This window comes from Lynx canadensis, chromosome B2, assembly GCF_007474595.2.
Source record: "Lynx canadensis isolate LIC74 chromosome B2, mLynCan4.pri.v2, whole genome shotgun sequence".
Taxonomy (NCBI): Eukaryota; Metazoa; Chordata; class Mammalia; order Carnivora; family Felidae; genus Lynx; species Lynx canadensis.
Window position 1 is genome coordinate 143,438,785 of NC_044307.1, and position 15,377 is coordinate 143,454,161.

Sequence of the window (15,377 nt, forward strand, 5' to 3'; positions counted from 1 at the left end):
AACATTTCTGCAGTCTCCTGTGCTCGGGACCCAGCCTGGGCGCTGGTGAGTCCAGGACATGCTGGCCGATGGGGGCCACAGGCCATGTAAACGGCCCGGCGCAGCAGATTCCAGGGAGGGCATGAGATAGCTGTGAGCACGGGGCTGGGGTGACCGAGGGGACCCGGGAGGCTGCTCTAGTGACGCCCCAAGCTCTTGGCAGGAGGGAGCCTGCAGGTTGGCTTTTGCCTTGTGTTCAGGGCACCAGGTGCCCTGGGGTTCCAGAGCCACATCATAATGCTTTTAGCTTCAGAAATGCCTTTGAAATCATCCAGTCCAACCCCATTTCGCACAGATGGAAAACAGAACCAGAGAAGCTGGCCTGTTTTCAGCAGGTTCCCAGAAACCTGGTCTCTTCAGCCCTGTCTAGGGGGTAGGAGACCAGGAGCCTATGTGGTTGTTTCTTCTTTCTTTCTTAAATATATTTTTTACTGAGGGTGGTCTCTGATAGGTGTTTGATTACGGCATTTCCTACTAAAGTCAAATGACACTTAGGCTTAGCCTGTCCCAGAGGCGGCTGGGCCTCCAAAGGCTAGTTTCTTAAACTTTTTTTATGTTTATTCAATTTTGAGAGAGAGGGAGAGACAGAGCGTGAGCAGGGGAGGGGCAGAGAAAGAGGGAGACATAGAATCCGAAGCAGGCTCCAGGCTCCGAGCTGTCAGCACAGAGCCCGACGTGGGACCTGAACTCACCAACCGCGAGATCATGACCTGAGCCGTTGTCAGATGCTCAGCCAACTGAGCCGCCCAGGTGCCCCTCAGAGGCTAGTTTCTTAACCTACACTGGATGTGGGCTGGGTGAATGGCCCAAGGAAGCTGGGGAGAGGGAGGTCGTTTATGTGCTGTTTGCCTGCTGGTGACGAAAATGATGGTGACAAGCAACTGTAGCCTCCTCTTTTCCTGCCCGTGAAGTCACCAAGGAATAAGTTACATTAATCACAGCACAGGACATATCAGTCATCTTACTTGATTTTCATAACTGTCCTTTTAAGATTGGTAGGAGAGGCATTCATAGGCTCCTGAACTGCCGTCTCATGGGACCTCAGCCAACTCGTTTTCCTTAAGCCACTGTTGGCCGCAGCATCCGTGATTATATTCAACCTTTTCCACTCCTGCATAAGTGAAAAGTGATACACCTGGGCTGAGACGGGAAGAGCGATGTCAGGATTTCCGTGTCCCTTTCCTTCTTCCCAGTGAGTGCTGGTATTAGGGTTCTCCAGAGAAACACACCAATAGGATATACGTAGATACCTATATAGATGGATTTATTGTGCCTTCGGGGCCTGCTCGGGCCCGATCGTATATGCCCCACTTCCGTCGGATGATGGAGTGCTGCTGTGCGTGTCCAGCTCCGTGTCCTGATGGGTCAGCTAACACCCAGCTCATGATGGGCGGCGCAGGTCTCCTGGTAACTTGGTGGCTCACAGGTAAGCGTTCAGTCTCTCCTAAGGCCCGGTAGGAAGGCAAGAGCTGTGTGTCACGAGGGGAGTGGTTATCTGTGGAGGAGGGCAAGGCTTTGCTCCAGAGTCCCAAGGGTCTGCGCGAAGATTCATGTGTGGGCCCTGCCAAAGGCTCCAGATGACATCCTTGTCTTCTGACATTTCAGACACCTTTACATCCGCCGGATCGTGTGGCCCCAGCAGCAGGCAGCCCGCACGGCAGCCTGGAGCTGGTGGAGAGCCTTCTCTTGTCCTGGCCCCCACTCAAAACTTGCAGCTTTTTGGTTCACGAGGTAAATGGGCCAGAGTATGACACCCAAGCGAGGAACACGTTGCCTCCAAAATGCAAAGAGGCGAGGCCCGCTAGGCGTCGCGCCTCTGGTTTGGTTGTAGGGGAGCCAAATACAACGGTTTATCTTTCACCTCAGAAGGGATAGCTCTACGTGGCGCACGTGTATCTTGACCAGATTTCTTTCCGTTCTCCCACGTGCGAGTGTCTTACCAGGAAGTTTACAGTACTCGCTGCTTCTTGCTCACGGCGGCTTGTGGGAGGGAGAGGTGACCAAGGTCGGTGCGAACCAAGTTGGGATGTAGGGCCGGAGGTTTGACACTCCTTTGAGGGAGGACCGTGAAGGTGTATTGCCGGCTGGCTTCTGGTGGGCCTCGCTCTCAGCGATGAAGAAAATGGCGTTTGCCGGATCAGCAGCTGCCCGTCAGGTCCCAGAGGGTGTGTGAATTTGCTCAAGCAACGAAACCCGGCCTGCAACAGCAGCTGCGGTTCGAACCACACCCGGTGATGCTTAAAGGCGATCTGCTGTCCTCTCCAAGACCCACCCACCTTCTGCCCAGGCCAGATAGGCGAGCTGACCGGCCGTGTGGCGGGAACCTTTCCGGTTGGGGGGTGGGAGAACTCACGGCCGCAGTCCCTCCAGGCATGCGATACTGCTTTTGATTATGTTTTTGTTAAGCAGAGGCTCCCTGCAGGGTGGGGATTCTGCCAGGCGCTGAGTGTATCTAGTGCAGTTCTGCATTCTGGAACTGGGGACCCACTGGGCCCATTGTGACACGTACCTGAGCTAAAACCCCACTGATTGCGTGACGCCCGTGAGTCCCTGCTCTGACTGGTGGACCGCACTGATGTTTTGGGTCTCCTGAAATCAGGGTCAGTCCAGAGCCGGTGTCCGGGGGTCCCCAAAATGTATTTCCTTTTCCCCAGTGTGCGGTCATCTTGGTAAAAGGTTGTAGGTTCCTTTGGGAGAATGATTAATAGTACACATTTTTGGCAGTGTACTGGGGTGCTTTCTTAAGGGGACCCTGTCTCCTCTTCACTCAAGGTTTGAGTCTGTAACCCGGCTCAAATCTGGAATCTATCGATGGGCTGCAACTTCCTGTGTTTATGATTCAGGTTACACTTTTGTTCACTTAGAATTTTCTGCTTACACAGATCGGGTAAGACTATAGTGGGCTTCCTGTGTATTTCACTTCTGGAAACACCATCATCAACTAGCCAGCACCACAGGTCTGTGTGAATCAGATGGTCGGATTGCTGCTTTGACTCTCCTGTCCGTTACAGTGACCATACCCACCTTGCTTTTGGTGGCTGAGTCCCTCTGCTTGGCCCCACCGCTGCTGGGACTCAGCGACTCCCATAGCGTTTGGTTTCCCCCCGTTCAGTGGTCATGGCTCCTGCTCTCTGGGTGGCCTGCCGAGCAGGGCCGTCACAGAGCTCTTTCAGGATGCTGGGGCTCCCCTCGCAAATTTATTCCTCACAGTAGTGGTGAAAGGTCTGTCTTCTGGGCTCTTCCAGCAGGTCTTAAATGACAAATCCACCCCAATGTTCTAGTCTCCCCAAGTCTCCCAATCCCCTCCTCTCCATTAAGCCAAGGCGGGTGTGGCATTTCTGATTTGCTCACTGGGGACCACCTTTTGGTCCAAGTTTTAACCAGCCAACCGAACTGTTAGAGCCCCTCCTAACTCCCTGAGCTCTAGCACGCAACGCAGTATCTCTGCTGAGTGAGCCCATGTCCATAAATCCAGCCTGATCCAATTTACGTTCCTTCCACCGTGTTCCCCACACCCTTAGTAGTCGTTCCCATACACATTCCCCAGATTTCTCTCTGTATAAATCCGAAAACTCAAGTATTCTTTGAGAGTGTAGTGCATCTCCTCGTGGGTCACATTTGGTGCCTCACCTTCAGGGGCCTGTTGGGACTTGAGTCTAGTTATTGTTCTAGAAGCGAAGAGGGAAGGTTGCTCAGCAGAATCTGCATCGTCTTGCCTGATCCTCAGGGATCACTTGCGTAGGTAATGCAGGGTCTTCGTCTAGGAAGGAGGTGGGAGGGCTGTTTCTACTGGGAATGGAGAGAACTCGTCTAGCGGCAAAGAAGATGCATTGAAACGCAGTAGCTCCACACCCCCAGCTTCCTCAGGATCCTCCTGTGCGTCTCCAGACCAGGATCCCACATCCCCGGACCAGGACCCCACTGCTCCCCAGTCAGTGCCCTCGCTTCAGCGGTGAGCCTGTGAGGCCGGTGTCCAGCTTGCATTGTAATTCTGCCAGTTGCAGGATGAGATTCTGAGCTTGATTTTCAGCACTCAGCCCCTATGGCTACAGGTGATAAGGGTCTCTGTCAGGGCGCACAGAAGCTGTCGTATCATTTATGCAGCTCTGGAGCTGGGAATTCAAACCCCTGACCTCGCCTTTTCTTTTACCACGTTATCCAGGGACATTAGGAACAACCAGTCAACCTCATTCTATTTATTTGTTATAAAAAAAAATTTTTTTTTAAGTTTATCCATCTATTTTGAGAGAGAGATAGACAGCAGGGGAGGGGCAGAGACAGAAGGAAACAGGGAATCCCAAGCAGGCTCCGCACTGTCAGCATAGAGCCTGACATGGGTCTTGATCCCATGAACCGTGAGATCATGACCTGAGCTGAAAGCAAGTGGGACACTTAACTGAGTAAGCCAGCCAGACACCCCAATCATTAGCATCTTTAAATCTAATCAGATTAGAGAGCCAATTCCAGAAACCCCAGAACCAATATTAAAAAAGCTCATTATTAATATTCTGTTCCTCTTTAACCACTCTCATGCCAAGCTCTGTATTAGTCAGGGTTCTCCAGAGAAATGGAACCAAAGGGGAGATACATATATATGTATATACTCAGACACACATACGCATAGGAGGGGGGAGGGAGGGACAGGGAGACAGGGAGAGAGAGGGGCAGAGGTAGAGAAGAAAGAGAGATTTACTGTAAGGAACTGGCTTGCATGATAATGGAGGCTGAGAAGTTTCAAGATATGGAGGCAGAGCAGAGCTGGTTAAGTTCCAGCTTGTGTCTGGAAACAGATGAAGACCTATGTGCCAGCTTGAAGACCGAGGACAAGACCGGGCAGAGAGCAGATTCTCCCCCATTCAGCCTTTTGCTCTGTTCAGGCCTTCAACCATTTGGATGAGGCCCACCCACATCGGGGAGGACCAAATTTTTTCTCGTCTGTCCACTGATACGCCAGAATCGTGTTTATCCAAGTATCTGGGCACCCCAGGGCCCAGTCAGTTGACACAAAAATCACCGTCCTACGTCCTGTGGTAACATTGTTAGGATTTCAGATTAAGAGTGTGTTAGCGACCAGTGGGTTTGTCACCCCTCGTTTTGCAGATGTGAAAACAGATTCAAAAAGCCAAGTTGGCTAAGACTAGAGTCTGGACTTTGCGACTCCCAGTTCTTAATTCTTTCTGAGAAAGCAGATTGCCTTATTTCCTGGAACAGGGATTTGCTGAGATTGTGAGTCTATTTAAAATAAGCCTCACTGTGGGCGAAAGCCTCCTTCCCACATAGGGACAGCCTGTCAGCATTCATAACGGTTCCAGACACATGTTGCTACGTCACTTACATACTTGCTGTACGTACTCGAGTATTTCCTTCTGTACATGGCGGTTCCTGGGCAGCAGGCTGGGGATGGTCACCCAGGCAGCCCAGAAAACTGGCATCCCAGCTGAGTGTGATTTATTGTAGAACAAATTAAATTAAAATCTGCTTCACGCTGTTTCCTTTGATTGCTTCTTTTAAGGCCAAAGCTCTGAACAGTTACATTGTAGGATTCCATGAAGCTTATAGATCTGTTATTTCAGGAAAAGCCTTGAGTATGCATTAAAATATTTTATACTTTTTTATATCCTGAACTCAATACATATTTTTGGAAGACTGGATTAATTGGATGAACCGATAAATGTGGCTTAGTTTTTTAGCAGAAATTGTTATACTTTATAAAATCTATAGACAGTGTCCGTGTCATTAACGGTTCCTTGGATCGGAGCACTACTGAGTGAGCCCTCATTGAAAGCAAAGGAGAGGTTTTGCATATCTAGATTCCGTGGAAGTCACACACATTGTGTGGTGGTCACGTGATGTTCGCCTGGTCTGCGATGTTGTGTGTCTGTTTGTATGTTTATATGTCCCCTAAGGACAGACCAGGAAAATAGGGCCACCTCTACATAATGCGAGTCTTTCTTGGCATTTGAAAAACAATCGATAGGGGCACCTGGGTGGCCAGTTAAGTGTCCACCTTCAGCACTTCAGCTCAGGTTATGATCTCGCGGTCTGTGAGTTCGAGCCCCATTTTGGGCTCTGTGCTGACTGACGGCTCAGAGCCTGAACTCTGCTTCAGATTCTGTCTGCCTCTTTCTCTGCCCCTCCCTCGCTTGTGCTCTGTCTCTGTCTCTCTGAGAAATACACGTTAAAAAAATTTTTAAGTGAAAAACAATAAATTAATTATTGATATAGATATAACCTGCTTTTTTCCTTCTCTGTTACATTTTTAGGGCCCAAAGTGATCCAGACTTCCGCAGCTAATTTTTCACTAAGCAATAGTAAAAAGGTAAGACTGGGTCGAAGTGGCAGCTGGAGGGGCCCTAGAAACTTCCCGGTGACTCAGACACGGTCCTGTCCTGCGTGGAGGGTCCGCGCACCACCCTTGCCCTGCAGCTCCCTTCTTCGGCAGCACGCATTTCCTACAGCGCTGGGCCCTGGGCTCTTATTTGCCGAAAGGTCCTTTTCTGCTGCAGTGAATACCGCAGCACTGTGAGAGGCCGGTGGTGTTACCTGTGAGGGAGCAGCGGTTCCTTTCCAAATGTTGGTTAACTCCCCCTGATTCCTCCCGCCCATGAGTCTTACTAGACTGTAAGTTCTAACAGTGCTCACTCAGGCATCTGACTATTTTTTATTATTTTTATGCAAGCGAAGATGCCGTCTCCATGTCAGGTTTCTAACAGGCACAGGTCTTTCTGACGATTGTTTGGTCATTCCTTGTATGAACTCGGTTTAAGTGAAAAATCCTTTCTCTTTTCTTTCTTTCATGTGGTTGATTCTTCACCATCCTTAGAGAAAAACAAAGGTCTTTCCAGTTGGAGAATTTCAGTACTCTTTAATAAATGCTAACTTGTGAGAGCCCAAACAACGAAACCCCTTTATTTTTCTGCATATCAGACATAGTATCTTTATCTGTAAACTGAATTCAGTTGTCCTACATTCTCATGGCATCATAACAAGTTTAAATTGGATTATTTGCCCCCAAATATCCCCTTGTCTTCCTTCTCTTAGCTCCCTGGTGGGTTTTCACCCTTAAGATTTTCAAAAAAGCAAAAGGACAAAAATGCCCTAAAGCTTACCTTGTAATCCTTTTTCTTCCTATTCCTAGTTTCAAAGGGCCCTCTGGTTAGCCCGCTAGCATGTGTGTTTATTGTATTTACTTCTTGCCCTGAGGATCTGATCTAAGAGGTGCCGCCATGGAGCTTCCTAACCATAGTTTGGTCTTTTACAATTTCTGTCTCAGAACGTAAGTCCTTTTTTGACACCGAAAATAACAGCCGTCCCACCAAACTGACTTGCTTGCAAGAGCTCACGCTCACTTCTGCAAGATGCTAGACCACCCGCCGGTAGGCATCATTGCCTCGGTGGCTTCGGGCACGCCTTCGGGCACAGGGAGTTTCCGCGGGGCTAAAACACAGAAATGATATATTTACATGCAGAGACTACACATTCTAATAATGTGTTTCTTTGGAACCCTGGGTGGTTTTCAAACACTTACACAGTGTTCTCTGTATCCCAGGCTGCCAGAAGCCAGTATTGTGGTTTTCAGCAGACACTGCTGAAAGTGTCATTGGCAGAAGTATTATTGGCAACCTGGTCCCCTCTAATTTTTCTCTCCAGGGGTGTTAAGACTTCGCAAAAGCTGAAGACAACCAACCTCACCCAGCAACAGGTCTGACCCACTGCTACTGGGGAATGATTCCTGTGAATACGGAAATACGTCTTTGATGTCCTTTATTATCTTAACAACACATCTCATTATATGTACTTTTAATTTTTTTCTCCAAGATGGCCTTTTGGTATTTAAGTAGGAATGTGATCCCAAGGCTGCAGGTGGCGGAAATCGCCTGCTTAGAGGTGTTTGTAAGACAGAGGTGACTGCAGTAGAAAGTCCTTTCTTTTTCTGGAGGCAGAATTTCCCTGCATTGTCTAAATGAAAGCTGCACGTTTCTGTTTCAGAGCTAACACTCCAACCTTTTTTGCTAAATGTAAATTTTTGTATATTAAGACAGACTGAATGAAAAGGTCGTATGGATTCCTTAACTTTTTTTTTTCTTTTTGCCTTAGCTGAAGCCAATTCAAATACTTTCAAATCCACTGTCTACATATAATCAGCAACTGTGGCTGACATGTGTTGTTGAGTTGGATCAATCAAAAGGTATGAAGTCTGGCATTTTGGAATGATTTTTCTTTGTACAAAGCACCATATTTGAAAGATGGAGGGAGCTTTAGAATCTTTGAACAAGTTCTCAGAGGTGGATCACAAGGATGGTCATTATTCTTTATAATGGCAACAAATTGAAAGCCCCTCAAAAGTCTGCCAGTGTCTTCCAGAGTAAGTTAGAAGTAAGTCAGCATTGGTCAGCTCTCAGGGAGCACCGATCAGCGATCAGCTTAGCTAAGTGGCTGCAAAGCGTAGGTGCTGCTACAGCAGGCTTTTGCCTTGGGGTTCTGGGAGAGAATTAAGTTCTGATGCCCTGAGCCAATGGTTCTGTCCCCCAGGGAAACTTGGCAGTGTCTAGGAACATTGTGACATTTTGGTTGTCACCACTGGGGAGGAGGGATGTTACCAGTATCTAGAGGGAGGAGGCCAGGGATGCTTCTAAACAGCCTGTAGTGCACGGGGCTGTCCCATGACGGAGGATTGTCTGGCCTCAAAATATCAGTACTGCTGAGGCTGAGAAGCCCTGCCCTGCAGCACCCACGGTTTATAACGCATCGGCTCTGTTCGTCTAGAGTGGCACTAGTTACATACCATCCGGGGGCAACTGAAGAAATGACCACCCACGTTATTTTCCATGTTCTGTGATCAGGCGAGAAAGAATTTGGTTGAGAAAGAATTTGAAAAGATAACCCCATGACCGCAGTAAATTAAATGAAAAAAAAATGTATATTACAAAAAACTTAATCCTTTTTTATAACATTTCATTATTTTTTTAAAGTTTATTTATTTTGAGAGAGCGCAAGTGGAGGAGGGGCAGAGAGAGAGGGAGACAGAGAATCCCAAGCAGGCTCTACACTGTCAGCACAGAGCCTGACGTGGAGCTGGAACTCACGAAACCATGAGATCATGACCTGAGCCGAAAAGTCAGAAGCTTAACCGGCTGAGGCACCCAGGCGCTGCAGTTTTTATAACATTTTAAAAAACAAAAATAAATTTGGCATCACTGTGTATTTTTATGTCTAGAAAATGGTCTGGAAGGATGGACACAACATGTTAATTATGGTTATCTCTTGGCGATGGGATTATAAGTGTTTTATTTCTTTTTAATGTTTATTTTTGAGAGAGAGAGAGTGAGCGAGCGAGCATGAGCAGGGAAGGGGCCGAGACAGGGAGACACAGAATCTGAAGTAGACTCCAGGCTCTGAGCTGTCAGCACAGAACCATGAGATCATGACCTGAGCCAAAGTCAGATGCTTAACCAACTGAGCCACCCAGGTGCCCCAGGATTAGTATTTTTTGTTCCTTGATTTTTTAACAGTGGACATAAAGACAAAATAATAAATTATATAAACAGAAAAATAAATCTAACTTTATTGTGGTGTAAAGTGAAGTTAAACATTTATGTGGGGAAATAAAAAATAAAATTTCATTAGCCATCAAATACTTGCCCTTTTGTGAACCAAAAATGATGGATCTGGAATGAAGGTTTTCACACAGGCTCCTGGACAATGGGTTGGAAGTAGAACCTAATGGAAAGGTTTTACTTCACTGACAAGTGTGAGGTTTTCAAATGTGCCAAGGCTGAGGTGGTCAAAGGACCCTCCTGGGCTCTTACCTTTGCAAGTGTGATGTGCCTGACATGGTCTCTGATGCTGACTTTCTTTCTTTTGTAGAAACATCTATTCAGACAAGCTTTCTCATGACTGTTAAAGTTGATGGTGTAGCTCAAGATGGAACCACCATGTTCATTCATAACAAAGTTCACAATCGGACAAGGACCCTCACCTGTGCGGGGGTGAGTGCATTTGATTGGTCAGTGATTATTCATCACTATTAGTGCATCACTGCTGCACTGTTACATATGTGCTCTCTGAAGTGAAAGCATTGAGTCATACCAATGGTGGTGTGGAAAACGCCCCTGACTTTATACATTGATACCCTTAGAAATTCTTACAAACTTACACACATGTACACATGATACGTGAACCCACATATGATGCCTGGTGTCTACAGGTGACTCTTAACGGGCTGCTTGTCATCTCTGAAGTCTGCCGTTGTTCGTGGTCATTCCGAATTGCCGGGGTCTCGGGCGTCAGCCCTGTGATGAACACCCTGATCCACCTGTGGGGGCTGAGGCCCAGGCCCCTTAGGAAGAGCAGCTTGCTTGCTTGAGTGTCTACTTTCGGACGTACTGTGTGGTCATGGGTTAGGAAACCTGGCGGTCCAAAGCGGGGAAGGAACCCTCACTCTCGATTACTTTTTGGCACCATATTCTGTTGGAATCCCAAGAATCAGAGCCAGAACCCCTCTGTATAGAGCTGGGAAGCTCCCTAGGACTCAGCAGGTGGCCTGGAGAACATGGGGAACATCAGAAAAGAGAATGCGTTGGAGTGTAGGGTTAGGAAAGTGGTTTCCCTGACAGGCCTCATGCCTGGCTTTCCATGCAGTCAGGTTTCATTGAGTCCCCAGAGCAGGCCCACGGAGCAGGCACTGTTACCAGAGCCCCAAACTATGTAAGAAACTGAGGCTCCGAAAGGTCAGAGTACTTGCCTGAGGTGACACTAGTGACGGGGGGCCAGGATTTCAGCTCGTGGTTTGTTATTGTGCAGCGTGTATCCTTAGCAACCACGCACCGCCCGGTTGAGAAGAGTGAAGAGCAGGACTGTTTGTCCTGGCAGGAAAGGCTTCAGATGGCAGGGCTCCTGTTGGATGGCTGGCCCCCGTCTGTGGTTCCCTGGCCCGCATCTGTGGTTCCTCCCTGCCAGCGCCTGCTCCCTGGGACCGCGTGGCAGCTCCACCTGCTGGGTCGGCCTCATGGGCCTGGCAGGTGCTGCTCCGGAAACACAAGTGACCAGACCCTCGTTCTGCCTCCTCTGTAATCACCCACGGGAGCAGGGCTGGGCCGGCCTGTAACGTGTTCTCCTCGACTGCAGGATGGGGTTACGCTTTCCCTGACCATCCTCATAAAGTGGCGAGGATCAAGTCGAATATCATATGTGAGCGCCTGCGTGTTGGTGCCCATGGGGCCCTGCACCTGCCGTGTCTGTGTCCAGTAGGTGCTGTGTTAGCTCCACCAGTACACGGGAGGGATGATGGATGCGGGGTCTGAAAGGACCTCTGCTCAGGCCGCGGCCCTGCCTCCACCCCCGGGCAGGCTGGAGTCCGCCCTCAGCTGGCCTTGCTCTTTCTCGCACCGAGCAGGCGGTCAGTGACTTCGTCCTAAGGCTGGTGTGACTAGTCTTTCTGGTTTGCGAGGACTGAGGAGTTCCCAGGATGGGGGACTTTCCCTTTGAAACTGGGGAAGGTCTCAGGCCAACTAGGAAGACTCGGGCACCTTGTATAGTGCCAGGCCGCCTGTGAGGCTGCTTGCCTGCACTGCTGTGGCACTGCCCGCCACACTGTGCACCTTGACAGTGGCCCTTTGTGCCTCGCCGCGGTGTCTCCCCTCTCCTGTCGGTGGCCCTACTTCAGTTTACGCTGTGTCGCCTTGGGGACTTCTCTCTTCTGTTCTGTCTGTGCAGGTGCCACCCTAGCTCTCCCAGGAGCATTGCCCTGACTTAAAAAAAGATGGGATTTTTTACGTTGTAGAGATATCAACCACCCCTTACGCTGCCTTTGTCTTGATGTGAAGAGAAAACACTGTCTGCCTCGGGTAGCAAGTGGTCCGCACCGGGCGGGTGACAGGCTGCTGTGCTCTCATCAAGTGATTGCACAAGCACATCGTAATCGGTGCTCGAACCACAGCTTGAACTCAGACCCCCACCCCTCCCTCCCAGATTGTCAGGTGGGCTCACTATAGCTTTTTTAAACCTGAAGATATGTACAGCCTGAGGTATAACCGTGTTGTTAACGTAAACGTCCCCTGAAAGTCCAGATTTGTAAGAAGTGGTCACCTGGGCGACATGAATACCTTCACGAGTGCGATCCTTTCCATTCCTGATCACGCCCAGGACTTAGCTGCCCCTCTCTCCATGCGTCCTCCTGTGACCCGACTTTGAGGAACAAAAGGTGGATTTGGGTGTGCTGAGACCAAACCCTTCCCTTTGCTGGGAAGGCATGCACACCACCTTCTTCTGACTTCTTCCCCGGCCCTGAGGTCAGCACCCCTGCCTTCAGATTGTCCTTGTATCTTTTGAAGGCTTCTTACAAACACCCAGATCTGTTTTCCTACCCGACCTCAGACATTCCTAGCTCGGGGAGCCTCTGATCAGTGGTAGGGGTGACTGCCCTGTTCAAAGCCACAGCCGTCACAGGTGCCACCCAGAGACTGGGCTGTCAGACACGGAGAGAACTTCTGAGGGGGTGTGCCAGGCGGCGTGGCTGTGCCAAGGTCACTGCCTGCCTGGCCACCGAGTACACATCCCCATCCGGAGTGAGGGCTCCACCACCCCCAGTGAATAGAGGGGAGCCGGTTCCTAATTGTACAAGACAGAAGACGGGGGGGGGGGGGGGGCTCTTGGCCGACAGATGAGCACACACACCTGTGTGATCACACTAGCCATTGTTCCCACAGCCTTTGTCTTAGGTGTGGGCCTGACCTCCTAACAGAGACTACAGGGGCTCTGCGTAGGAAGGACCAGGCATTGGGGTGAGGGGGCATGCAGTCCACTCTGTATATTGTGCAGCAGCTGTGGAAGTGAGCAGGGAGGAGAGTGAGGGTGGGGGGTCTGATTTGTTGTGTCTTGGCTGACACCACCCCCCACCCCACCCTATTGTATTTGTGTGAACGTCAGGTTTGCATTGTGTAGTTACCTTTTTTATGCGGGTGACACTGTTCTGAATCATCCAAAGTAGAAAGATTCTAATGATTATAAACCATATATTGTTTGTTTGTTTCCAAAAATACCCATTTGGTTCTTTCTTTCTAAGAATTGTTTTTGGCTGATGTCTGAATTTTTCTGGGCTCTGGCAAGTTCCCTGGAGGTGGTTCATTGTGCTCCTGTGTCGTTGCCATGAGTTACTTCATGGGTCAATTGCTGGGGGAGCCGACCTTGCTTGCTTTAAAAACACAGCTCTTCCTTGTGTTTTTGCAGAAGTGTGCAGAAATTATTGTGGCTCACCTCGGCTACTTGAATTACACTCAGTATACCGTGACTGTGGGATTCGAACACCTGAAGCTAGCCATCAAGGAAATGAACTTTACAGTAAGTATGCCAGCTGCCCTCAGTGTCTCCGTGGCTTGTTTAGTTCCCAGCCTTCTGCCAAATGATTGAAATAAATGTCAGCTTTGAAATCCTGTTATTTGGGACAAGGGCAGACACGCACAGTTTTTAAGAACTATAGAGAAACCATAATATCTTAAATATACGGAACCAAGAATAGCTTAAAGGAACAACATGAAATTAGAAAGCCTTTGTGGTGTTCTGAGATTCAGAACAGAGAGAATAGAGAGTAGCCTTCCAGTTGGAAGGTCAGGAAGAGGTTGTCAGGGTGCACCCTCCTGGTAGCCGAACAGGTGGGACCCCCCTTCACCTTGCTTGTGGTCTGCCCTCGGGCTCCGCTGGGACCTGTGGTGAGGCTCGGGCACTGCTCTCACAGGGCCCACCCGGTGTGCAGCTTGCAGGGTTAGACTTCCCAGTCTTGTGCCCCGCTGAAATCAACCTCTTTGTTCCTTCCGTTTGTTTGTTCCACGGTAGAACCAGCACAGTGACCGGGAGTATGGCTTTGAGCTGGTTTAGATCCTGGCACCGTGAGCAGATTCTGTTTCCTCTGTTTCTTATCTGTAAACTAGCTGCCTCACAAAGCCTGTGGATCAAATGAAGGTGGTAATGGGTTCCTTTTGGAAAGCAGCCTTTTATTGAGCCAGACCTCACATCCCCTAGAAGCAGCCTGGGGGCAGCCACTCCCCACTCCTCCCTCCCCCGTCCCTGAGGGACTGAGAAGTCACTCACCCTCTTTCTGTCTCTGTGGATTAGCCTGTTGGGGACATTTCATGTGCCTGGATTCTTACCACGCGTGGTCTTTTGTGACTGACTTCTCTCCTGAAGCGTAGTATTTTCAAGAGTTCATCTGTGCTCTTGAGGACGTCAGCACTTCGTTCTCTCTCTGCTGCGTGATGGTTCACTGTGTGGGTGGACCGCGTTTTGTGTGTCTGCTCGTTGCTTGATGGGCATTTGGGATGTTTCCATTTGGGGCTTTTATGAATACTGCTGCTGTGAACGTTCACGTGAGGGCTTTTATGTGGACTGACGGGCACCCTCTCCTGAGAGGTTTGACGTGTAGGCCCTCTTCTGCGGTCTTGACATGCACGGCCTCACCCGCCCCACCTCTGTACTGGTGCCTGCGGTCCCCATTTTCCCGGGGGGGGCCTCTGGAGGTCAGCCAGGCTCGGAATCATTCATCGCGCCTGTTCATCGTAGGCGCTCAACAAATGGCACCTGTTAACGTTCATATTACTTATTTTTTCGCTTTCTGTCTCCAGACTACCCCGAAGTGACTTTTATTCTGTACCTATGTGATAGCTTTGCAGATATTTAAAAATGTTGGCTCGGTCCCTCTGAGGTTCTGCCTTGACATGGCCCTCGGGGTGGCTTCTGTGCCCCTCGGGCTCCTGGGTTTCCTTTCTGTGGCTGCCCGTGTCAGCCTGGCCGAGGGGACGGCTGCTTGTCAAGCAGAAGGAGTAGGTGGCCCTCCAGGTGCTGCTGGAACCAGACAGCTGGCTCCTCTGGCAGCCTCCTCACCTGTCGGCTTGTGTGCTGCCTGCTGGTTAGGACTCCTTGGACTTTTTCCACCGTAACTGCTGTTGAGTCCGGCCTTTTTCATTCTCTGCTTCTTTGGTTGGTTTGTAACAATTCTTAGACTCTGCTCAGACCTTAACACTTTGCTCTTGAATTTCTTTTCAGCAGCTTTGACTTCTTGGTCTAGCCTCTCCTGATCTTTTGAGTTTGAATCTGGATTCTGTTCTTTGTCGTACGAAGATTTCCTAGAGCTTTGTCCTCAGAAAGTCTGGCCAGCATTCTGCCTGTGTCCTCAAGTTCACAGGGTCTGAGACAGATGCCCCAAGCTCAGCCTTGCTGATCCTGTCCTGTGCTAATCATCTGTGCTTTAGACTTTGCTATTTCAGAATTACCTGGAATCAAGAATGCAGAAAACAAAGAGCACCATGTTTCTCAGATAGGGGACCTCTCCTTTTCATCTTTATAGG

At 49.4% G+C, this 15,377-nt stretch overlaps 1 protein-coding gene across 2 annotated transcripts in view; it reads left to right on the forward strand.

The window, feature by feature from the left end:
* Positions 1–15,377, forward strand: part of TMEM181 (transmembrane protein 181) — a 74,696-nt gene that overhangs the window by 34,861 nt on the left and 24,458 nt on the right. For both annotated transcript variants that reach the window (XM_030316709.1, XM_032593270.1), the window contains exons 3-6: positions 6,303–6,358; positions 8,137–8,227; positions 9,907–10,028; positions 13,267–13,377. In XM_030316709.1, coding sequence (XP_030172569.1) covers positions 6,303–6,358; positions 8,137–8,227; positions 9,907–10,028; positions 13,267–13,377 — 380 coding nt within the window. The remainder of the gene's footprint in view (positions 1–6,302; positions 6,359–8,136; positions 8,228–9,906; positions 10,029–13,266; positions 13,378–15,377) is intronic.